Source organism: Bos grunniens, chromosome 20, assembly GCF_055505025.1.
Source record: "Bos grunniens cultivar Pamir isolate PY7600 chromosome 20, Bosgru_T2T1.0, whole genome shotgun sequence".
NCBI lineage: Eukaryota > Metazoa > Chordata > Mammalia > Artiodactyla > Bovidae > Bos > Bos grunniens.
Genome location: NC_141184.1, coordinates 43,178,084 through 43,202,587, shown reverse-complemented (window position 1 = coordinate 43,202,587; position 24,504 = coordinate 43,178,084). Strand labels below are relative to the sequence as shown.

The 24,504-nt window shown below is 41.7% G+C and overlaps 1 protein-coding gene across 14 annotated transcripts in view; it reads left to right on the top strand.

Moving 5' to 3' along the window:
- The window catches only part of EMB (embigin), a 167,325-nt gene that overhangs the window by 52,628 nt on the left and 90,193 nt on the right, over nt 1-24,504 (top strand). For 8 of the 14 annotated variants that reach the window (XM_086362560.1, XM_086362553.1, XM_086362552.1 and 5 more), the window contains exon 1: nt 12,344-12,727. The exons of 2 other annotated variants lie outside the window; for them this stretch is intronic. In XM_086362560.1, the coding sequence (XP_086218686.1) occupies nt 12,619-12,727 (109 nt within the window). In that variant the 5' untranslated portion in view covers nt 12,344-12,618. Of the gene's footprint in view, nt 1-12,252; nt 12,728-24,504 lie in introns of those variants that run through there. 4 more of the 14 variants (XM_086362561.1, XM_086362565.1, XM_086362563.1 and 1 more) reach the window with 3 other exon arrangements.

Below are 24,504 nucleotides of genomic sequence, written 5' to 3'. Positions count from 1 at the left end.
TCGGGGAACTAGATCTCGCATGCCACAACTAAGACCTGGAGTAGCCAAATAAAATAAAATACTCAAAAGCGACACATAGTCTCCGAAAAGTAACCATTTCTTGGCATGTCCCTCAACCCAGATTCCCTCCCCAGAAATGATGGTTATTTGTGCTGCCTTCTTCAGGAATTTTCCAAATCTATGTAAAATATTTCTGAATGCCTATTTCTTTTCATATAGATGATGACATTCCATGCCCACTGTCGCACACCTAGCTTTTCTATTTTAACAGTATATCTGTTTCATTCTTATAGAGCTTTCTCCTTTAAACAGGTAAATGTTCTATTCTGTGAATCTTCAACTATGTATTTACTACATCTTGCTTGACTGCATCTATTTTGTCTTAATACTTCCATTTACAAGCAGCTTAAAAATCAATATCCTTGTACATTTCTTTAGTGGCTCATACAAGGGTGTATATGTAGAATATAATCATGGAAATAATATTTCTTCATCAAAAGATATTTGTGTTTTATACTTTGATAAATACTGTACCATTGTTTTTCTTCAAAATCATTCGTTTATATTCTCAGCAATGAAAGATCCTTGATCTTTGCCAATCTGACAATTGAAAAGCTATGCATTTACAATTGAATTTTTACTTCTTTATAAAAAGTGATAAGTCGAGTTCAACATCTTTATGCATAGCATTTTTATGTTATGCATAAACATTGCAAACAACAAAATCCAGTCTGGCTAGTTTAATCAGAAAAATAACCTCTTAAAGTTTAATAGGTACTACTGTGGATTGTTGAAGAAACAGACTCAAGGATACACTTTCAGGAACACCAAAGGGCATGCAGTACACTGGTCTGATATGAACCCCACTGATACCTCCTCCATCAAACATGAAGCACCAGAACCCAATGGCCCACATCCACCACTGCCTCCATCACTGATGCTGTCCATGCATCAGGAATTTGCTCTTGAAATTCCTGCTGCCACCTACACCAGCCAGATGGGAGCGCTGCCCTGCAAAAGCAGGAATGCCACCCTGTTTATCTCTGAATCAGTCTCGCTCACCTGGGTAGTTCAAATGCAAGGATACGTACCTGAGTGCTAGCTGCAGGAGAAGTTAGTATTTGAGTTCTGACCTCAATGAAGGGAGGCAAGCAAGATTCATAGCGTTAATTTTCCCAAATACAGAAGAGTTTGCAAAATACATTAAGTCCTAAAAATGTCAAATATTCACACCAGCCCTATCCAACAGGCAACTCTTCTTCATAATTATTGTTTGAAACAAAAGCAGATACTCCTTTGTGCTCAGTCATTCATTCATGTCTAACTTTTTGCATCCCCAGAGACTGTAACCTGCCAGACTCCTCTGTCTATGGAATTTTCCCGGCAAGAAAACTGGAGTGTGTTGCCATTTCCTACTCTAAGGGATCTTCCTGACTAAGGGGTCGAACCACATTTCTTGAGTGGCCTACATTGGTTCTTTACCACTGAGCCACCTGGGAAGCCCTAATATAACTTCTACTCATATCAAATACAGACACTTCCTCCAATCCCAGTAATAGGCAAGTCTGGTTAGAAGGGGAAGTCAGATCCGTGACTCATACAGATGCATTCTAAGGCTCTGGGACTGGGATATAGTATTATGTGCATTTTCTGTATGATTATTTTGTGAAATCTGCTAAAGTAAGGTTTATGACTGAAACTACTTAATAGGGCCATCTATTTCTACTCTAAATTCTCATGCATCATACTTTCTCACAGATCGAATGGCATGCTGTGACTGGTTTGGGGATCCTGCTAGAAGGGAGTTAAAGATACACTTGGTGCAGGGGTTAATAGTTAGCCGTCTGTTGCTCTGGCTAAGCCACGAGAAACTCACCATGAGAAAAAAATAAAAGCAAAATATAGCAATACAGCATAACCCAGATAAAAGTATGTCAGGTAGATCAGTTGCGGTTCTCACTGATAAACTAAGGAAGAACAGTGTGGACCTTGAAATGCCAGGTCAGCACAAGTTCAGAACGCTGCTTGTGCACAAACCAAAATGTTTTCCCAAGGCATATGTAGGTCTATGACCTTAAGCTAGGTGATACCCCTTGTACAAGAAAATAACAAATATCAGTTCAGTTCAGTCAGTTCAGTCTCTCAATAGTGTCTGACTCTTTGTGACCCAATGGACTGCAGCACGCCAGGCCACCCTGTCCGTCACCAACTCCCGGAGTTTATGCAAACTCATGTCCACTGAGTCGGTGATGCCATCCAACCATCTCATCCTCTATTGTCCCCTTCTCCTCCTGCCTTCAATCTTTCCCAGCATCAGGGTCTTTTCAAAAGAGTCAGTTCTTCGCATCAGGTAGCCAAAGTATTGGAGTTTCAGCTTCAACATCGGTCCTTCAAATGAACATTCAGGACTGATCTTTAGGATGCACTGGTTGGATCTCCTTGCAGTACAAGGGACTCTCAAGAGTCTTCTCCAACACCACACTTCAAAAGCATCAGTTCTTCAGTGATCAGCTTTCTTTATAGTCCAGCTCTTACATCCGCACATGACCATTGGAAAAATCAAGCCTTGACTAGATGGACCTTTGTTGGCAAAGTAATGTCTCTGCTTTTGAATATGCTATCTAGGTTGGTCATAACTTTCCTTCCAAGGAGTAAGCATCTTTTAATTTCATGGCTGTAGTCACCATATGCAGTGATTTTGGAGCCCCCCCAAATAAAGTCTGCCACTGTTTCCACTGTTTCCCCATCTATTTGTCATGAAGTGATGGGACTGGATGCCATGATCTTTGTTTCCTGATTGTTGAGCTTTAAGCCAACTTTTTCACTCTACTATTTCACTTTCATCAAGAGGCTCTTTAGTTCTTCTTCACTTCTGCCATAAGGGTGATGTCATCTGCATATCTGAGGTTATTGATATTTCTCCCGGCAATCTTGATTCCAGCTTGTGCTTCTTCCAGTCCAGCATTTCTCATGATGTACTCTGCATATAAGTTAAATAAGCAGGATGAGAATATACAGCCTTGATGTACTCCTTTTCCTATTTGGAACCAGTCTGTTGTTCCATGTCTGGTTCTAACTGTTGCTTCTTGACCTGCATACAGATTTCTCAAGAGGCAGATCAGGTGGTCTGGTATTCCCATATCTTTCAGAATTTCCCACAGCTTATTGTGATCCACACAGTCAAACGCTTTGGCATAGTCAATAAAGCAGAAATAGATGCTTTTCTGGAACTCTTTTGCTTTTCCAATGATCCAGCAGATGTTGGCAATTTGATCTCTGGTTCCTCTTTTTCTAAATCCAGCTTGAACATCTGGAAGTTCACAGTTCATGTATTGTTGAAGCCTGGCTTGGAGAATTTTGAGCATTACTTTGCTAGTGTGTGAGATGAGAGCAATTGTGTGGTAGTTTGAGCATTCTTTGGCATTGCCTCTCTTGGGATTGGAATGAAAACTGACCTTTTCCAGTCTTGTGGCCACTGCTGAGTTTTCCAAATTTGCTGGCATATTGAGTGCAGCGCTTTCACAGCATTATCTTTCAGGATTTGAAATAGCTCAAGTGGAATTCCATCACCTCCACTAGCTTTGTTCAAGTGACACTTTCTAAGGCCCTCTTGACTTCACATTCCAAGATATCTGGCTCTAGGTGAGTGATCACACCATCGTGGTTATCTGGGTCATGAAGATCTTTTTTTGTACAGTTCTTCTGTGTATTCTTGCCACCTCTTTTTAATATCTTCTGCTTCTGTTAGGTCCATGCCATTTCTGTCCTTTATTGAGCCCATCTTTGCATGAAATGTTCCCTTGGGATCTCTAATTTTCTTGAAGAGATCTCTAGTCTTTCCCATTCTATTGTTTTCCTCTATTTCTTTGCATTGATCACTGAGGAAGGCTTTCTTATCTCTCCTTGCTATTCTTTGGAACTCTGCATTCAAATGAGTATATCTTTCCTTTTCTCCTTTGCTTTTTGCTTCTCTTCTTTTCACAGCTGTTTGTAAGGCCTCTTCAGACAGCCATTTTGCTTTTTTGCATTTCTTTTCCATGGGATGGACTTGCTCCCTATCTCCTGTACAATGTCATGAACCTCTATCCATAGTTCATCAAGCATTCTGTCTATCAGATCTAGTCCCTTAAATCTATTTCTCACTTCCACTGTATATTCTTTAGGGATTTGATTTAGGTCATACCTGAATGGTCTATGACCAACCTAGATAGCATATTCAAAAGCAGAGACATTACTTTGCCAACAAAGGTCCGGCTAGTCAAGGCTATGGTTTTTCCTGTGGTCATGTATGGATGTGAGAGTTGGACTGTGAAGAAGGCTGAGCGCTGAAGAATTGATGCTTTTGAACTGTGGTGTTGAAGAAGACTTTTGAGAGTCCCTTGGACTGCAAGGGGATCCAACCAGTCCCTTATAAAGGAGATCAGCCCTGGGATTTCTTTGGAAGGAATGATGCTAAAGCTGAAACTCCAGTACTTTGGCCACCTCATGTGAAGAGTTGACTCATTGGAAAAGACTCTGATGCTGGGAGGGATTGGGGGCAAGAGGAGAAGGAGATGACAGAGGATGAGATGGCTGGATGGCATCACTGACTCGATGGATGTGAGTCTGAGTGAACTCTGGGATTGGTGATGGACAGGGAGGCCTGGCGTGCTGCGATTCATGGGGTCTCAAAGAGTCGGACACAACTGAGCAACTGATCTGATCTGATCTGATTTGAATGGTTTAGTGGTTTTCCCCACTTTCTTCAATTTAGGTCTGAATTTGGCAATAAGGAGCTCATGATCTGAGCAGAGCTTCTCCATCTTTGGCTGCAAAGAATATAATCAATCTGATTTCGGTGTTGACCATCTGGTGATGTCCAAATGTAGAGTCTTCTCTTGTGTTGTTGGTGGAGGGTGTTTGCTATGATCAGTGCATTCTCTTGGCAGAAGTCTATTAATCTTTGCCCTGCTTCATTCTGTACTCCAAGGCCAAATTTGCCTGTTACTCCAGGTGTTTCTTGACTTCCTACCTTTGCATTCCAGTCCACTATAATGAAAAAGACATCTTTTTTGGGTGTTAGTTCTGGAAAAAGTTTGTTTTAATTCCAATCCCACAGAAAAGCAATGCCAAAGAATGCTCAAAGTACCACACAATTGCACTCATCTCACACCCTAGCAAAGTAATGCTCAAAATTCTCCAAGCTAGGCTTCAACAGTACATGAATTGTGAACTTACAGATGTTCAAGCTGGATTTAGAAAAGGCAGAGGAACCAGAGATCAAATTGCCAACATCTGCTGGATCATCGAAAAAACAAGAGAATTCCAGAAAAACATCTACTTCTGTTTTATTGACTATGCCAAAGTCTTTGACTGTGTGGATCACAACAAATTGTGGAAAATTCTGAAAGAGATGGGAATACCAGACCACCTGACATGCCTCTTGAGAAATCTGTATGCAGGTCAGGAAGCAACTGTTAGAACCAGATATGGAACAACAGACTGGTTCCAAATCAGGAAAGGCGTACGTCAAAGCTGTATATTGTCACCCTGCTTATTTAACTTATACGCAGAGTACATCATGAGAAATGCTGGACTGGATGAAGCAGAAGCTGGAATCAAGATTGCTGGGAGAAATATCAATAACCTCAGATATGCAGATGACATCACCCTTATGGCAGAAAGTGAAGAAGAACTAAAGAGCCTTTTGATGACAGTGAAAGAGGAGAGTAAAAAAGTTGGCTTAAAACTCAGCATTTAGAAAACTAAGATCATGGCATCCAGTCCCATCACTTCATGGCAAATAGATGGGGAAACAATGGCAACAGTGAGAGACTTTATTTTCTTGGGCTCCAAAATCACTGCAGATGGTGACTGCAACCATGAAATTAAAAGATACTTGCTCCTTGGAAGAAAAGTTACGCTCACTTCATGGGAAATAGATGGGGAAACAGTGGAAACAGTGGTAGACTTTATTTTGGGGGGCTCCAAAATCACTGCAGATGGTGACTGCAACCATGAAATTAAAAGACGCTTACTCCTCGGAAGGAAAGTTATGACCAACCTAGATAGCATATTAAAAAGCAGAGACCTTACTTTGCCAACAAAGGTCCGTCTAGTGAAGGCTATGGTTTTTCTGGTGGTCAGGTATGGATGTGAAAATTGGACTGTGAAGAAAGCTGAGCGCCAAAGAATTGATGCTTTTGAAGTGTGGTATTGGAGAAGACTCTTGAGAGTCCCTTGGACTGCAAGGACATCCAACCAGTCCATCCTAAAGGAGATCAGTCCTGGGTATTCTTTGGAAGGACTGATGCTAAAGCTGAAACTCCAGTACTTTGGCCACCTCATGTGAAGAGTTGACTCATTGGAAAAGACTCTGATGCTGGGAGGGTTTGGGGGCAGGAGGAGAAAGGGATGACAGAGGATGAGATGGCTGGATGGCATCACTGACTTGATGGACAAGAGTTTGGGTGAACTCCGGGAGTTGGTGATGGAGGGAGGCCTGGCATGCTGCGATTCATGGGGTCGCAAAGAGTTGGACACGACTGAGCAACTGAACTGAATTGAACTGAGACAGCATATTAACAAGCAGAGACATTACTTTGTCAACAAAGGTCCATTTAATCAAAGTTATGGTTTTTCCAGTAGTCATGTATGAATGTGAGAGTTGGACTATAAAGAAAGCTGAGAGCTGAAGAATTGATGCTTTTGAACTATGATGTTGGAGAAGACTCTTGAGAGTTCCTTGGACTGCAAGGAGATCAAACCAGTCCATCCTAAAAGAAATCAGTCCTGAATATTTATTGGAAAGACTGTTGCTGAAGCTGAAACTCCAATACTTTTGCCATCTGATGCGAAGAACTGACTCATTTGAAAAGACCCTGATGCTGGCAAAGATTGAAGGTGGGAGGAAAAGGCAATGACAGAGGATGAGATGGTTGGATGGCATCATGTATCTATGGACATGAGTTTGAGTAAACTCCAAGAGATGGTGATGTACAGGGAAGCCTGGCATGCTGCAGTCCATGGGGTCGCAAAATGTCAGACACGACTGAGTGAACTGAGGATCTTGTCATACCCTTTCCACTCAATGATGGCTTAAGGGAAAAAAAAAACAAACCTAAGGATTTTATAGCATTATTTTACTACAAAAAAGAGAAAACACAGAAAACAATATATTTTGCCTATAGTGAGCCTTTAACAAGTAAACAAGTAAAAAACAGCACACTAAAAGTATTATTTTTTTTAAGACATGGCAGGACATAAAAAGAACTACTTCCAGGTACTGAAAAGAGTTGTAATATAGTTGGGAAAGAAGATATAATCACATAACAACTAAACGTGGTCCACTGGAGAAGGGAATGGCAAACAACTTCAGTGTTCTTGCCTTGAAAATCCCATGAACAGTATGAAAAGCAAAAATATATGACATTGGAAGATGAGCTTCTCCAGATCGGTAGGTGTCCAATATGCTACTGGGAAAAAGAGGATAAATAGCTCCAGGAGGAATGAAGAGTCTGGGCCAAAGAGGAAATGACACCCAGTAATGGATGTGTCTGGTGGTGAAAGTAAAGTCCAATGCTGTAAAGAACAATACTGCATAGGAACCTGGTATTTTAAGTCCATGAATCAAGGTACGATGGACGTGGTCAAACAGGAGATGGCAAGAGTGAACATTGACATTTCAGGACTCAGTGAACTAAAATGGATGGGAATGGGTGAATTTAATTCAGATGACTATTATAGCTACTACTGTGGGCAAGAATCCCTTAGCAGAAATGGAGTAGCCCTCAGAGTCAACAAAAGAGTTTGACATGAAGTACTTGTGTACAGTCTCAAAAATGACAGAACTATCTTGGTTCATTTCCAAGTCAAACCATTCAGTATCACAGTAATGCACATCTATGCCTCAACCTCTAATGCCAAAGCTGAAGGGTTCTACAAGACCTTCTAGAACTAACACCAAAAACAAACAAAAAAGTCCTTTTCATCATAAGGGACTGGAATGCAAAAGTAGTAAGTCAAGAGATACCTGGACTAACAGGCAAGCTTGGCCTTGCAATACAAAATGAAGCCGGGCAAAGTTAACAGAGTTTTGCCAAGAGAAGACACTGGTCATTGCAAACACCCACTTCCCACAACACAAGAGGTGACACTACACATGGACATTACCAGATGGTTGATACCAAAATCAGACTGACTGTATTATTTGCAGCCAAAGATGGAGAACCTCTATAAGGTCAGCAAAAACTAGACCTGAGGCTGACTGTGGCACAGATTATGAGCTCCTTATTGCAAAAATCAGACATAAAATAGACAAAGGAGGGAAAACCACTAACCATTCAGGCATGACCTAAATCAAATCCCTTATGATCATACAGTGGAAGTGACAAATAGATTCAAGGGATCAGATCTGGTAGACAGAGTGCCTCAAGAATTATGGACAGACGTTCATAATATTGTACAGGAGGCAGTGACCAAAACAATCCCCCCCCAAAAAAGAAATGCAAGAAGGCAAAGTGGTTGTCTGAGGAAGCCTTACAAATAGTTGAAGAAAGAAAAGCAGCAAAAGGCAAAGAAGAAAGGGAAAGCTATACCCAACTGAATACAGAATTCCAAAGAATAGCAAGGAGAAATGAGAAAGACTTCCTCAGTGAACAGTGGAATGAAATAGAAGAAAATAATAGAATGGGAAAGACTAGAGATCTCTTCTGGAGAAGGCAATGGCATCCTACTCCAGTACTCTTGCCTGGAAAATCCCGTGGACAGAGGAGCCAGGTAGGCTGCAGTCCATGGGGTCACTAAGAGTCGGACACGACTAAGCGACTTGACTTTCACTTTTCACTTTCATGCATTGGAGAAGGAAATGGCAACCCACTCCAGTGTTCTTGCCTGGAGAACCCCAGGGATGGGGGAGCCTGGTTGGCTGCCGTCTATGGGATCGCACAGAGTAGGACACGACTGAAGCGACTTAGCAGCAGTAGCAATAGCAGCAGCAGATTTTATTTTCTGGTGCTTCTAAGTCACTGTGGATGGTGACTGCATCCATGAAATTAACAGACGCTGGCTCCTTGGAAGAAAAGGTATGACAAACCTAGATAGCATATTAAAAAGCAGAGACATTACTTTTCCAACAGAGGTCCGTGTAATCAAAGCTATGGTTTTTCCTGTTTGTCATGTACGGATGTGAGAGTGGGACCATAAAGAAGGCTGTGCACTGAAGAATTGACATCTTTGAATTGTGGTGCTGGAGAAGACTCTTGAGGGTCCCTTGGACTTCAAGGAGATCAAACCAGTCAATCCTAAAAAAATTAACCCTGAATATTCATTGGAAGGACTGGTGGACTGAAACTGAAGCTCCAATACTTTGGCTACCTGATACAATGAGCTGCCTCATTGGAAAAGATCCTGATGCTGGGAAAGATCGAATACAGGAGGAGAAGGGGGTAACAGAGGATGAGATGGTTGCATAGCTTCACCAATTCAGTGGACATGAGTTTGAGTGAGCTCCAGGAGATAGTGAAGGACAGGGAAGCCTGGTGTACCGAAGTCCATGGGGTCGCAAAGAGTTGGACATGACTTAACAACTGCTGCTGCTGCTAAGTCACTTCAGTCGTGTCCGACTCTGTGCGACCCCATAGACGGCAGCCCACCACGCTCCCCCGTCCCTGGGATTCTCCAGGCAAGAACACTGGAGTGGGTTGCCATTTCCTTCTCCAATGCATGAAAGGAAAAACTGAAAGTGAAGTCACTCAGTTGTGTCCAACTCTTAGCCACCCCATGGACTGCAGCCTACCAGGCTCCTCTGTCCATGGGATTTTCCAGGCAAGAGTACTGGAGTGGGATGCATTGCCTTCTCCCTTAACAACTGAATAACAACAAATATTTAAATGGAGATTGAATGCAACAATGAAGGCTACAGACAAGGATGTAAATTATTAATTGTCAAATTAACCCCAGGGACAGCATGAGTTTAGAGGAAAGCGTTTGGATAATTTATTGTGGAGAATAAGCTACCCTTAATTTAGTGGCTTAAAGCAATAGTGTTCTTGTATGTCACAATTGTGTGGGACAGGCATTCAGGCAGGGATCAGCAGAGCAATTATTCTGCTTCAAGGAGCATCAGTGGCACTCATTGGGTCTTGTTTTAAGCTTCAAGAAGGGTCCTGCAAAAATCTAGTACCTTACTGACCCTCACACCCTCTTTCTTTATGGCATCTCATCCTTCTGGTCCTCCATGTAGTTTGGGCTTCTCACAGCATGGTGATCTCAAGGTTGTCACACTTCTGGCGTGACAGCTGTCTTGTAAGAGAAGGGAGGAAGGAAACGGAGGCTCCTGTGGTCTAGATCCGGAAACTCACACAGTGTCACTTCAGCAACATTCAGTATTTCAACAGGAGTCACAGAGACCACTCAGCCCGAGGAGAGGAAGTACAGGACACTCAGCATACCTCGTGACAAGGACCATGTCAAAGCAGGTGTGGCTTTATTTAATTCACCATGGAGGGAAAGGTTAGTTTGGACCAGAAAGATCAGAAAAAGCTGTATATGGAAGGAGTATATAAACTGGTTTCAAAGGATATGGATCATTTGAAAAAAATGGAATGGGAATAAGGCTAAAAAATATTAAATATATAAATATAAGACAGGAGTAATGGGGAAAACTTTCAAAATACTTAGCAAAACAAGAATTATATTTCTTCATCAATTTATTTTGCTCGAACAACAAAAGGCAAGCGGGAATTAGCTTCAACGTGGCAAGTTACTTTTTCCTGGTCATAGACACATTGATTTGCCTGGGAAGATAATTTTTCTTTAAATGTGGTCAGCTTATTTGAAAAAAGGTGAATTTGAGCTTAAGGAGATAATAGGGTTAATTGGGGAAGGTAGGTCAGAGAACATTTTATTTTGAGAAGTGTTTACTGTTAGAACTCTCCAAAGGCCTAAGGAAACTTTTGCAGATAGTCCTGAGACAGGAGGCCGGGCAGCAAGACAAGGGTGTGATTGAGCACACAGTGATCTGGCAGTTTGGGTTTAGCAAGTCTGCTCAAAGGTCCTAAGAGGGTAATGGTGAAAAGTGTTTAGTTCTTCAGGGTCTCGCAAAAGGTTTCCTTCAGGAAGATTTAATCATTATAGCCATAATTTCCTGTCTGAGAAGAGGGCTTCCTTAGATTTGTAGATCACAGATAAATAGCTCTCTAGACTCATATGCATACAGTACATGCACCGAACACTGAGCCTGGTATTTGGTAGATATTTAATGCTGCTTAACAAATTGTATTACTCATATTCTCTGTCTTCAAATTTAGATAACCTACCTTTTCCCTCAAAGTTTTGTCTATGTAATAAATTGGAAACAGAGGAATATTTTTACAATACATACCAATTAAAAATTAGTCATTCCTGTAGGAGAGGAGCATAGCTCTTGTTTAGTGCTCCAATTTTCAAAATGTGGATCTAACATTTTCTTTCTTTTTTTGTTTTTGATACTGATAAATTCTCAATGCATGACTATCAAACGACATTGGAAAGACAAAGGAAGAGGGAACAAAGTTCATGAAAAAGAAAATGTATCTTTTAACGTATTATAACATCTTGGAGAATTATCACATCTTACTGCTCTTTTATGTTGTGAAAATTACTCTTTATATATTTAATAATTTTTAGCTTTATCCCCAGTCCTTTTTTTTTTTTTTTCAATGATCCATAGCCTTCATCCTCCTCCTCAGATAAAGCAGTAGCTTTTAGTTGTTTTATTTCATTGGGAGCACTGAAAAATTCCAAGCTACAGTAAGCAAGGGATAACATTAGTGTCGGAGTTTGACAAAGGTCAACAGGCTTGTGCATTTTACACAATTGTCTACTTTCGATAGTTTTGTTTCTGGAGCTCTAGGTGGCTTCTCAGAAACTGCTAGGCTAAGCAAACGAAAGGAAAACATACACCGGGACACCCTGAGACTCTGAAAGCTTAATCTAGAGCGAACCGGTTAAGCCTTCAGAGACCAGAGCCGAGGCTGTGTACGATTGGTGGGCAGAGTAAAGACTGATTAGCCCAGATGCAGGGCGGAGGGACACTGCCTTCCACCAGCGCATGCATAAGCAAGCCTACTTAATAACACAGGATGGCGGGGAGGAAGAAGTGTTCTCCATCCTCAGTCCCACTAAAGTAAATAACTGAACCTTGGTGCATATGAGCTGCAGAGGTGTTTGCACCTCTGCACATAATAGTGTGCTGATGAATCTATAGATATTAAGGGTTTCACTCTCTCCCCCAGGAGATGGGCTAGGCGTCGCCTGCCAGCGTCTTTAGCAACCTCCCTCCCTGACCTGCCCGGGCGGAGAGGACGGAGGCGGGGGAGGCGCCGGCGCGGGTGTGACCACCGCACGTCCGGGCGCGCCTGCAGGCGGCAGCGCGCTGCATAATTGATGGCCAGCCGGACGGTGTTCTGGGTCGGCTGCGGGAGCGGTGCGAGTGTCTCGGCGTAGAGGGCAGGGCGGCCGGCCCCTCCCACTCCGCCTTTTCTCGAGTGTCCATACGCCGGCCTGGCAGCGGGCGCCGGGCTGGGGGCGAGTGTGTGCGGCGACCCCGGGCACCGAAGGCGGTGGGTGGACGAGGACCGCGGCTGACCTGCTGGCGTCATGCGCGCCCTCCAGGGTCTGCGGGGGCCTCGGGCGCCGTCCCTGCCGCTGCTCCTCCTGTGCTTCCTCGCCGCGCTGCGCCGGAGCTTGGAGCACGGCCTTTCCACAGGTGTGATGGTTGCAGGGCCAAGGAGCGGGCTGAGAGCGCGCCGGGATCGGGAGGCAGAAGTCCCGGGATGCTGGCGGCCGCGGGCGGGGGCGACGGCCGCCTCCGCCTATTGGCCACGCGTGGGTTATCGCAACCTGCCGGGAGACTCGGGCGCCCCGCGAGACGGGGACGTGGGTAGTAGCGGAGTGTTTATGTGTTTCTAGGAGAGGGCGTGAGGTTGCGGGTGGGAGCAAGGCAGCGACTTGGCCTGTCTAAAGTGGCAGGATTTCTGAAAGACACGTTTTCCAAGGCCACCTCCCTTCACTTGAATCGATGCGTGTGTGCTCAGTCGCGATAGTGAGGCTTAAATATCACCTCCTCCTTCCTAGCAGGCGGGTGGCTTTGAGGATGTTTAAATGTTTAAATAACAACACAACACAACCAACCAACCAACTAACCAAACAAAGCCCCACTACCGGAGGATAATGTGAGTGTGTATCTTCTTTTACACCTTGGTCTAAACGAAGACTGTAGGTTTTTCGTTTGTTTATTATTATTATTATTATTATTTTGGTTGTGTAAGACACTTTTAAAGAGGGATTTTTGGTGCAAAGCAACACCGGATTTGCCATTTTAGCTTCACCTGTTTATAATTTTTGTGATGAAAGTATTCCATCTCACGTACTTTCTAATGCCAAGTTTCTGTATTATACATTATTACCTGCTAATTAGGATAGTAGATCGCCTCTAGCTTGGCAAATATTGCCCATCAGTAACTCAAGCAGGATCTTACTCTACACAAGGTTTTGAAGGTTTCATAGGCATTCATTTTTATGAACTTATTGCATGTAGACTTGTAACATATTTTAAAAATGGAAAGATAATCAAATAATAATATTATTCATTTTTAAATAAGTGTACTTTAACAGGTCTAGCTGTTAACTACTTGGACAAAACATTTTGGGTTGCCTCAGTTTCCAAATTTCGTTGCCCCACTTTCTCATTCATACCACTTATAAAGAATGGTCAAGGACATTTTTTTTTCCACCCTGGGGCTATCCCCCATTCACCTGTCATTCACCTGAGAGTATCGCACGTGTGAGGACCAGTTCATCTTAGGTGTGTCCTAGAACTTGGTTTCTCAACTTGACTGTATGTTCGAATTACTGCTGCTGCTGCTGCTAAGTCACTTCAGTCATGTCCGACTCTGTGTGACCCCATAGACGGCAGCCCACCACGCTCCCCCCGTCCCTGGGATTCTCCAGGCAAGAACACTGGAGTGGGTTGCCATTTCCTTCTCCAATGCATGAAAGTGAAAAGTGAAAGTGAAGTCGCTCAGTTGTGTCCGACTCTTAGCGACCCCATGGATTGCAGCCTACTAGGCTCCTCCACCCATGGGATTTTCCAGGCAAGAGTACTGGAGTGGGGTGCCATTGCCTTCTCCGTTCGAATTACTAGTGAGCATTAAAAATACTGATATGGTGGATCCTGCCTTAAAAATTCTGATTCAGTTGTCCTGGGATTCAGTCTAGATGTCAGGAGGTTTAAAAGTCCCCATGTGAGTTTTATCATATGATCCTAAGCAGGTTGAAAACCACTGCTTTAAAATGATACGACCTAGAAAGTGCACTGTTAGATAGGTATTCCATTGGTATCAGGGAGTCAGGTTTAAATTGACACTTAGAGTAGACTTCTAAAGAGAAAAAAAGTAGGAAACAAATGAAGGTGGAATAAATTAACAAGTCTTAAATAGAATGATGTATACCATATATGTTTTGTTGAATGTCTGTTATATATGTAGTGTAAGTCCTGAACTTTTAACTGCCGCTTAAGCTAAAATTATGGAAGAATGTGACATATCAAAAACATGAGGTTAGCATCTCATTTCAAGAGAGAATTAAAAATTGTGAGGCAGCCTCATCTCACTTTATAGATTCTGTATCGAACTGGATGAGATTCAGTTTCCTCTTTGCTAAAGACCATTGTGAAGTTTACTGCTTTTTTTTTTTTTTTTTAACCTAGGTGCTTTTGAACTACTTGAAAAGAGATGTTCTATAAACCTAAGATTTGGGGCCATATTTAAATAATAAAAATGGTTATTGTGTTTTTTTAAATCATAAATATATCATATTTACTATGTAACAACTGCATGCCAGGCATTGCACTATGTAATTTATAACTCTGTGGGTTAGTTTTTATTATCTCTGACTTTCAGATGAGGAAATTGGAATTTTAAGGAGCTAAATAGTTGCCCAAGTACACATAATTAGTTAAGCAGTAGAGCAGGAAGTTTAGCATTGTTCAGTCCGACTCCAAATACTGTTTTCTTATACACAATACTCACTTGTCTCTCTGAAGTGGGTGTGTATGTGTGTGAAAGTTTGGAATCACTGACAGAGAGCAGAGTGTGTAGATGTAAATACTTTATTTGGACTGAAGGGCATGATGACAGTCTGAGTCCTAGAATAAAGTTTGGCACAAGGACTCACCTTAATTCTTTTAGGCTGTTTCTTAATTAAATAAATGTAAGATAGCTTTATCGAAGGAGAAATATTACATAAGTGGGAATATTTAAATGCCACTATTACTCTTTGGGGGAAACAAATTGAAGGAATGAGCCATGCTTTATCTACTGAAAAATGTTTGCAGGGGAGTCATTTGAAATGATCGTTTTTAACCTCTAGATGATGTTGCTTATATGTTTCCTTGATCAACGCTCCCTTCTTTTCAAGAGATACGCAGAGCACCTGCCCAGTAATAAGTATTCATTGCAATAAATATTATTCAAGCACCTGCATATGTCTGACATTGCTAGTCTGTATCTAAGAAGAAAACCTTAGCTGTTTTTACTTTTCATAGCATTTAAACTTTAAAGGAACAGATTGGCTGTAAACCTGTCTTTAGTAGGGTTGTATCTGATGGATCAAAATTTTGACCCTAAATTGTTACATTTACAATTACATTATATACACATTGTTCAACTGGCTCTTCCTCTTCCTGGTCTTTTGTCCCCACCTTCTTCCCTCCCTTCTGGGAGGCAGGTCTAATAGCCTTTAGGTGGGGAAAGGCAGGAATCATCCCCCTTGGTAAAGAGAACCTGAGGTTTCAGGTCAGGGCATTAGAAGCTGAGCCAGTCAGGATGGCCTCCAGGTAGAAGAGCAGCCCTGTGTGAAGTGTTATACCCTAGGCACAGGAGGTGGCTGTTCATGCAGAAAGGTAGCACCAGACCTCAGGCCTTATAAGCAAGGGCTTCTAAACAGCCATGACGTGGGGGTCTGATCCTGATCATGGGATGGAAGTCAAGTATGCAGGGGCAGACAGGGCAGGCCGCTGGAGCCTGAGTGGGTGAGGAAGACACTTCTTGGAGCTATGAGTGGCAGCGGCAGTGGGAGATTAGATTACTCTAAGTAAAGTTGGCAAGGATAGTAGAACCCTGGTTTTCCTCTAGAGAAGAAGGAAATAAACAGGGAAAACTAACGTGAGTCTTGAGGTGTTAGATTGCAACTGGCAGCATTAGTGTGAAGTTGTGACTTTAAATATCTATCTGTATCTCTTATGTCTCTCTCTATATAAATGGTTGCATGGATATGAACGTGTATGTATAAATATATGTATAATGCATATGCATGCATGCATGCTAAGTTGCTTCAGTTGTGTCCAACCCTTTGTGACCCTATGGACTGTAGCCCGCCAGGCTCCTCTGTCCCTGGGATTCTCCAGGCAAGAATACTGGAGTGGATTGCCATGCCCTCCTCCAGGGGATCTGCCCAACCCAGGGATCGAACCTGCATCTCCTGCATTGGCAGGCAGGTTCTTTACCACTAGCACCACCTGGGAAGCCCATATAATGCGTATATATGTCATATATATTTACAGGTGACCACTCTACAACACAGCTTAATCTGTGTATAATTTATAGTCAGCCTTCTGTATCAGTGTGGTTCCTTTGTATCCAAGAATTGAATCAACCATGGACCACATAGTAATGTATTATTTACTACTGAAAAAATATGTGTAGACTTGGATCCTTAAAGTTTGAATCCTCATTGTTCATGGCCAACTGTATATATATTATACCCATTACATACAGGTGTATATAAATATATGTTATGCATGTGTGTATATGAATATACACAATGATTTCTTAGCTCTGTCCACTGAAATGGAGCAACAATTTCCCCATAGTGATGAGCATACTTAGTACCCAAATCTTGATTCTAAATACATTTCTTCCTAATAATAACTAGAACTTTATATAGAAATGGCTGATTTTAGGACTGGAATGGGGAGGGGATGTGATGAGCTTGGACCCTTTTGTTCCAGAAAGCAATGAAGTGTTCAAAAAATGGTGAGTAATGTGAAAAGGATACAGAAGCCAGAGGGAAGGGGCTCCCACTTGATAAACAGAGCATCAAAGTAAATAATAATACTGATGGACTAGCATCCATAGCCACTGAAAAATGTCCATTGATTTATATAGGTATTCATGAGAACATACTTAACTAAATTAATTGAGTCAATTGAAAGTTTGATGAGGCACAAATTATATCGTTTCAAAGTGGGTGAGAGTGATAATTGTGTAGTCATGTCCGACTCTTTGTGATCCCATGGGCTGTAGCCTGCTAGGCTTCTCTGTCCATAGAATTCTCTAGGTGAGAATACTGGAGTGGGTTGTCATTTCCTTCTTCAGTTTCAAAGTAACTTCCCACAAAGTTTTGGGAAGTAGCTTGCCACAAAGTATTAATGAAAAGAGAAAAAGAATAATTTAAAGTGGAGAATCCTGGCTGACATCACTTGAGTCAAATGATCAAAGTGTAAATCAGTAAGGAAAGAAATAAAAATTATGTGTCCTCTGATAGGATGCTGTGAGAGGAAGGCATTGTCTCCTCTATGATATTCCTGCCAAAGATGTCTACTCTAAATCTAATTGTATTACAGCGTAACTATCCTGGAACTTGGGTAAGCGTCAAGGTCATAAAAGTCAGGAGAGACCAAAGCTGTGAGAGTGAAGACAATAGAGGGACACGGTGGCTCAAGGCAGCTCATGTGATCCTGAGCTGAAATCTTTGAATAAAAAGTACATTATAAAGACTTCTGTTGAAACTCCGTTAAAGTGTGGGATGAGATCAGAGGGCATAAAATCCTAATTTCCTGATTTTCACAGCAGTATTGGGGTGTTGTGAGGTGTGTCCTTTGTAGGAAATATACTGTCTTTTTTCCAAGGTCAAGTGAGTCTTTAGGTCAGCAACTTATTCTCCAGTGGGGGAAACATTCTTTATTCTGAACTTAAAACTTTTCTGTTAGTTTGAGATGGCTTGAAAAGAAGCAAAAAAAAAAAAAAAAGTTACCTCTGAGAACTCTTGACTTGACTGATGCACCACAAGAATAGTTGAGAAACAGTCATTGGTTTATATAATAGGTACTGTTTCTCAAAGGAGTATTTGTCCTCAAACAGAGACAGATTATAAGTGTTGAGACTGTTTGTCCTGGACTGTAATCGTTTCAAGTTACTTTTATATAGCTGGCTTCACATATTTCACAATATCAGATGAACCTTAGAAATAAACAACTTTGGACACACACATTGACATAGAGGGAAAAAACCTCACTGTGTTTTACTAAAAATAAACTCTCTACTCCCAATAAAACATCACTATTCAGGCACATCTCAATATATTTTAGTATAGAAATAATAGATATTATGTTTAAAAATGGTGTTTCTCTTTTATTTGGAAATAATATTTTCCTGTTATCTGTAAAGTTATTGTGGTTTTATCATTACTAATGTATCCCTACTCTCAAGATAGAATATTTTTTATGACAGCCTCATAATTACATTTCTGAGATCCTGCAAAGGAATTTGAGTGTCTCATCTGATTGATCTTGAAGCCTAGAGTGCTTTTGTGAGGTAGCCAAGAGCCTGGAGCTAGCTAATGACTGTAAATGGTTTCTTGGTTTCATTTTAAAACCACATACAGCTCTTGGTGCAAGTTCTCAAAATAGGCCCCAGCCACGAAGGTTGTAAGAAAAGTTCACTCTTTAAAATAGCTGCACTTAAACCTGTAAAATAGGAACTCAGAGCCACAGGGTCATATGAAGATTTTTAAATACTGCGTTGAGAAATCAGGGTTGAAGATGTACCTGTTTTGAAATCAGGGTTTCTCAACCTTGGCAGTATTGACCTTTGGGGCTGGAGAATTCTCTGCTGGGGCGGTGCAGGGGTTGGGGGGGGCATCCTTTCGAATGCTTGGCAGTATCACTGGTCTCTACCTGTGAGTGGGTGTGTTGTGTCCCCACCCCCTCAAGTGTTCAAGCCTTGACCATTGGTACCTATGAAAGTGAATTTGAGAGTAGGGTCTTTGTAGATGTAATTACGGTAAAATGAGGTCATAGTAGATTAGGGTGGACCCTTAACCCAGTGACTGGTTTTTATGAAAGAAGGGAAAGGAAGATTTGGATAAAGAGACACCGACACAAGGAGGAAAGATGGCCACATAAAGATGGAGCCAGAGATTGGAGTGATGCAGCTACAAGCCAGGGAATCCCAAGGAATGCTGGCAACCATCAGAAGCTGGCAGGGGCTCCCCAGGGTGCTCAGTGGTGGAGAATCTGCCTGTCCTTGCAGGAAATGCAGGAGGGTTTAATCCCTGGTTTGGGACGATTCCCTGGAGAAGGAAATGGCAACCTACTCCAGTATTCTTGCCTGGAAATCCCATGGGCAGAAGAGCCTGGTGAGCTATTGTCCATAGGGTGGCAAAAAGTAGGATACAACTTAGTGACTAAACCACCATACCCTATATAAATAAAGGGAGAAATGAAAAGAAGAGGGAAAGATTGTGAAGATATATAAATATAAACAAGACAATACAAGAAAGAAAACGTGGGTGGAAGTCAAGGCCCTTCTTTCTGTGGATGGTCACCAGGTCATTACTGCCATCTATGACCATGTGTCCTCAGCTAACATCTCTGCTAATTGGGTTTTACACTGTAAAACCTTTGAGGTTGCAAAGTTGGACACGACTTAGTGACTGAACACGCACACACTTTCTCTCGCTCTCTCTCGCTCTCTTTTACCCTCTGACCCACCCATCCCAGAAGCTAGGAGAGGCAAGGAAGAATCCTTACCTAGTACCTTTAGAAGGAACAGGCACCTTGATTTCAGGCTTCTAGCCTCTAGAACTATGAGAAAATAAACTTATCTTGTTTTATGGCACTGTATTTGTGGTAATTTGGTATAGCAACCCTATGAAACTAATGTAACCTACTAGATACAAGTAGTACCCTACAAATTGTGACAACTTGAATGTCTCCAGACGTTGCTAAGTATTCCCTGGGCATGGTGATGGTGGGGGGCAGAATCACCCCTAGTTGAAAACCATCGAACAATATCTCAGTCTCCAAAGAATAACCTAGTCAGTGAAACGTTTAAAAAACCCAGTCTCTAGAAAGAGCAGAAATGCTAGTTTTATTTGGCATAAGTTCACTGTTAAAATATCTTGATGACCCATGTAAAGGTAGTTTAAAATATGGGTTTCCACACTGCCCTTCAAAATATATTTTATTGCAACCATCATATTTAAAGAGAAGTTCAGTTTGCATTTCTGTGTGACCAAGTTTTAAAAGTAGTTTTATAAGGCTGTGTAAAAGTATACATTGCTTTTGTCATTAGGCTTTTTAATTGTTTTTTAATTTTTTAAAAGTGAATCTAAAAATCACCTTCTTGTCTAATAGTTCCCATACTATGTAAAAAAAAATATGCATTCCCTATATAGACTATTATCTGTCCATGATGTAGAAAGTCTGACATAAATGTTCCCATCAGAAGCTTATTTTCTTACCAAACATCTTGACACACTCTCTCTGGGGTCTGTAGGAATCAAGGTAGCCTTATTCCTCTTCTTTTTTGTAATGAAGCTATAGATAGGGGATAGGAATATAGAAATACTATATTTCTAGAACCCAGAGGTAGAACTCTAAATGTACTGCTTACAAGCAGTATTGGTAATTAGATGTTTTAATGCTGTAGTTCAGCTGTATCATGACTTAAATGGCTTTTAGAATTTGGCCTGGGATCTCATGGTTATATATAGTATTCCTTCCATGGGGAAATATATTCTGATGAAGCCTTTGTTTCATAAATAGTATACATTATCTATTCCTAGGTTATTTTGTTTCTGTAACTGGGTTGCTCATTTATAATGCTATATGTGTGCTAAGTCGCTTTAGTCGTCTGACTCTTTGCAGCCCTATGGACTGTAGCCTGCCAGGTTCCTCTGTTCATGGGATTCTCCAGGCAAGAATACGAGAGTGGGATACCATGCCCTCCTCCAGGGGATCTTCCCAACCCAGGGATCGAACCCATGTCTGTTGCATCCACCTGCATTGGCAGGCAGGTTCTTCACCACTAGCACCAGCTGGGAAGCCCATAATGCTATATATCAGAATGCTAAAACTTCTTAAAATGTTAATTTTACAGTTGATAGCAACCAATACAGGCTTCCCTGGTGGCTCAGACAGTAAAGAATCCACCTGCAATGTGGGAGACCTGGGTTCCATCCCTGGGTTGGGAAGATCCCTTGGAGAGGGCATGGCAGTCCACTCCAGTATTCTTGCGTGGAGAATCCCTGTGGACAGAAGAGCCTGGTGGGCTACAGTTCATGGAGTCATGAAGAGTCAGACAAGACTGAATAACTAAGCACAGCACAGCAATCAATACATTGCTGTGTCCACAATGTGGATAAGAGAGAGGAGGACAAGGAATGGTGTTTATCCTACTAATAGCTTTTTCTTACACTTTTTTTCTAAATGGAGTTCAGATCCTTTTGAGATTATAAAATTTAAGAGATTTTCAGGAGGGGTTAGAGAAAATGCTTCTTCTTAAACAGAGATATAGTTGAACTTATTTTCTGACTTAAGTAAAAGCAAATCTTAAAGCCCAAAGCAGTTTTCTAGTGTTACTTATCACAAGCTGGAATGAAGATTGACCAGAGAAATATCAATAACCTCAGATATGCAGATGACACCACTGTTATGACAGAAAGTGAAGAAGAACTAAAGACCCTCTTGATGAAAGTGAAAGTGGAGAGTGAAAAAGTTGGCTTAAAGCTCAACATTCAGAAAACTAAGATCATGGCATCTGGTCCCATCACTTCATGGCAAATAGATGGGGAAACAGTGGAAACAGTGAAAGACTTTATTTTCTTGGGCTCCAAAATCACTGCAGATGGTGACTGCAGCCATAAAATTAAAAGACGCTTATTCCTTGGAAGAAAAGCTATGACCAACCTAGACAGCATATTAAAAAGCAGAGACATTACTTTGTAAACAAAGGTCCGTCTAGTCAAGGCTATGGTTTTTCCAGTGGTCATGTATGGATGTGAGAGTTGGACTATAAAGAAAGGTGAGCACAGAAGAATTGATGCTTTTGAACTGTGGTATTGGAGAAGACTCTTGAGAGTCCCTTGGACTGAAAGGAGATCCAACCAGTCCATCTTAAAGGAGATGAGTCCTGGGTGTTCATTGGAAGGACTGATGTTGAAGCTGAAACTCCAATACTCTGGCCACCTGTTGCAAAGAACTGGCTCATTGGAAAAGACCCTGATGCTGGGAGGGATTGGGGGCAGGAGGAGAAGGGGATGACAGAGGATGAGATGGCTGGATGGCATCACCAACTCAATGGACATGAGTTTGGGTAAACTCCGGGAGTTGGTGATGGACAGGGAAGGCTGGCTTGCTGCAGTCCATGGGGTCGCAAAGAGTTGGACACAACTGACTGACTAAACTGAACTGATCCTCTTTTTTTTTTTTTTCCGAATTTACTTCAATTGAGTAGGGCCCCATTTAAATATGTGATAATGTTTCTTTAATATTAAGTAGAAAGCATGGCATGCTTATTTCATTTAAAAAATGTTAATAGTGTAAATTATAAATCCTTCCAGCAATGCCTATTTTAAAAGGTAACATGTTAAAGATATCTAAATAGAGACCATTTTGCGATTTTCCATGAAACAGTAATAACTGGTGAAAATTAGATGTTACTCAATTCTTTGACGCAACACCCTCATGCTCCATTTGCCAAGTGCAGTGTGCATGCTCAGTCACTCAATCATGTGTGACTGTTACCCCCGGAATGTAGCCCTTAAGGCTCCTCTGTCCATGGGATTCTCCAGGCAAGAATACTGGAGTGGATTGCCATTTCCTTCTCCAGGGGATCTTCCCCACCCAGGGATCAAGCCCACGTTTCTTGCATCTTCTGCATTGGCTGGTGGATCCTTTACCATTGTGCTGCCTGGGAAACCCAGTTCCTTGAGGAGAGAAAGAAAATGTTTTAATCTCTAGCACAACTACTAGAGGCTAGCTATTCTCTTATGTTGGCATTTTGGCCACTACCTGTAAAAGAATACCGAGTGGAACGCCTCCAGTAATGACTAAGAAAGGAGTGAGCATGGTAACTTGAGGAATGTGTGTTCCGATCTCGGTGCCGTCACTCAATATTATGCAGCTTTTCTATCCTCCTTTCTTTCCTCTATGAAATGAAGCCCCAAGGAACACGTCGGTGGCAGTATTTGGATCAGGATACAAATTTTGCCTCTCCGTTTTGTGTACTTCTCTTTTGTGACTCAGCCAGTCCTTTCGGGGAAGTATTCAAACCACATCTGCCTGACTCTCCTGCCAGTTTCCCTCAAATACCATCGTTGGCTGAGTCAGTCTCCTGTCATCCTACTGAAAGCAGTAAGGTTTACCTTCTCACTTTTTTGATTAAAACATATCTTGGCTAAACAAAGAGCTTCTCACTTTGCTTTTCTGACACCTTGTGCAGACTGCCCTGCTCTTGTACTGAAGACTCTTAAAGGTCTTCCCAAGACAAAGTTCACAACAGTAGACATGCCCTTTTGCACTTGGGACTTCAGTGGAATCTGGAGCCTGATCATGAATGCTTTAAAGGCAATACGAAGTTAGGATACAGGTGATGGCTGGTTTGTGGATGTCTGGTTATATTTTTAAGATAGGAGCTGGCAATTGGAAGTAGTCACAACAGCTAGAATAACTGGAATTATTTCAGTTTTCCTACTCTTTAAGCTTGGTGTTTCCTTTTTCTCCTGTTCCTTCAACTTCTGTAAATTCAGATTTTTGCCCAAGCCAAGCCTAGATCCTTTTTTTCTTCTTGCTCTAATGTAGACCCTAGGTGGACCCATCCATCCATGTCCTGATGATGCAAAATGTGAAGATAACCCAGCCTCATCTCCCTGGTGTGTTCTCTCCAGTTCTCTTCCAACACCAGAGTCATTCAAAGATGTAGATCATGCTTCATATTCAGTAGGTCACATGCAAGCTTGTATACAACACACAGGCTAGTTATAGTCAACATTATGAATGGGTGCTACTCTGAAATTTTAATGACTGTCACAAATGGTGGGCCTCAGTCAATATCATTATGATCCATGTAGCTTTATATTCCATATTGACATCCTGCATGTATGCTCTCTATGTTCACTTATTTAAGTGAAATGAGAATGACAGTGTTTCTTCCAGCTTATGTCACTCATATTGTTGTTGATAGTGTGGGTAATAATAATGATAATAAGTGTCAGACCATCTCAAAAGGGTTATGAGCTTGTTTCAGGGATAGAGTGTGATGGAAGACCTTCATGATGGTATTCCACTGTACAGTAGGCTAGGCTAAGTGGAAAGACCTCCTGAGCAAAGGAAGTACTAATATCCAAGCTTGTGTCTGTAGGCTTCACAGAACAGATAACAGAGTGGAGCATCTGTCTGGATCTCCTTGAGATACTTTCTCT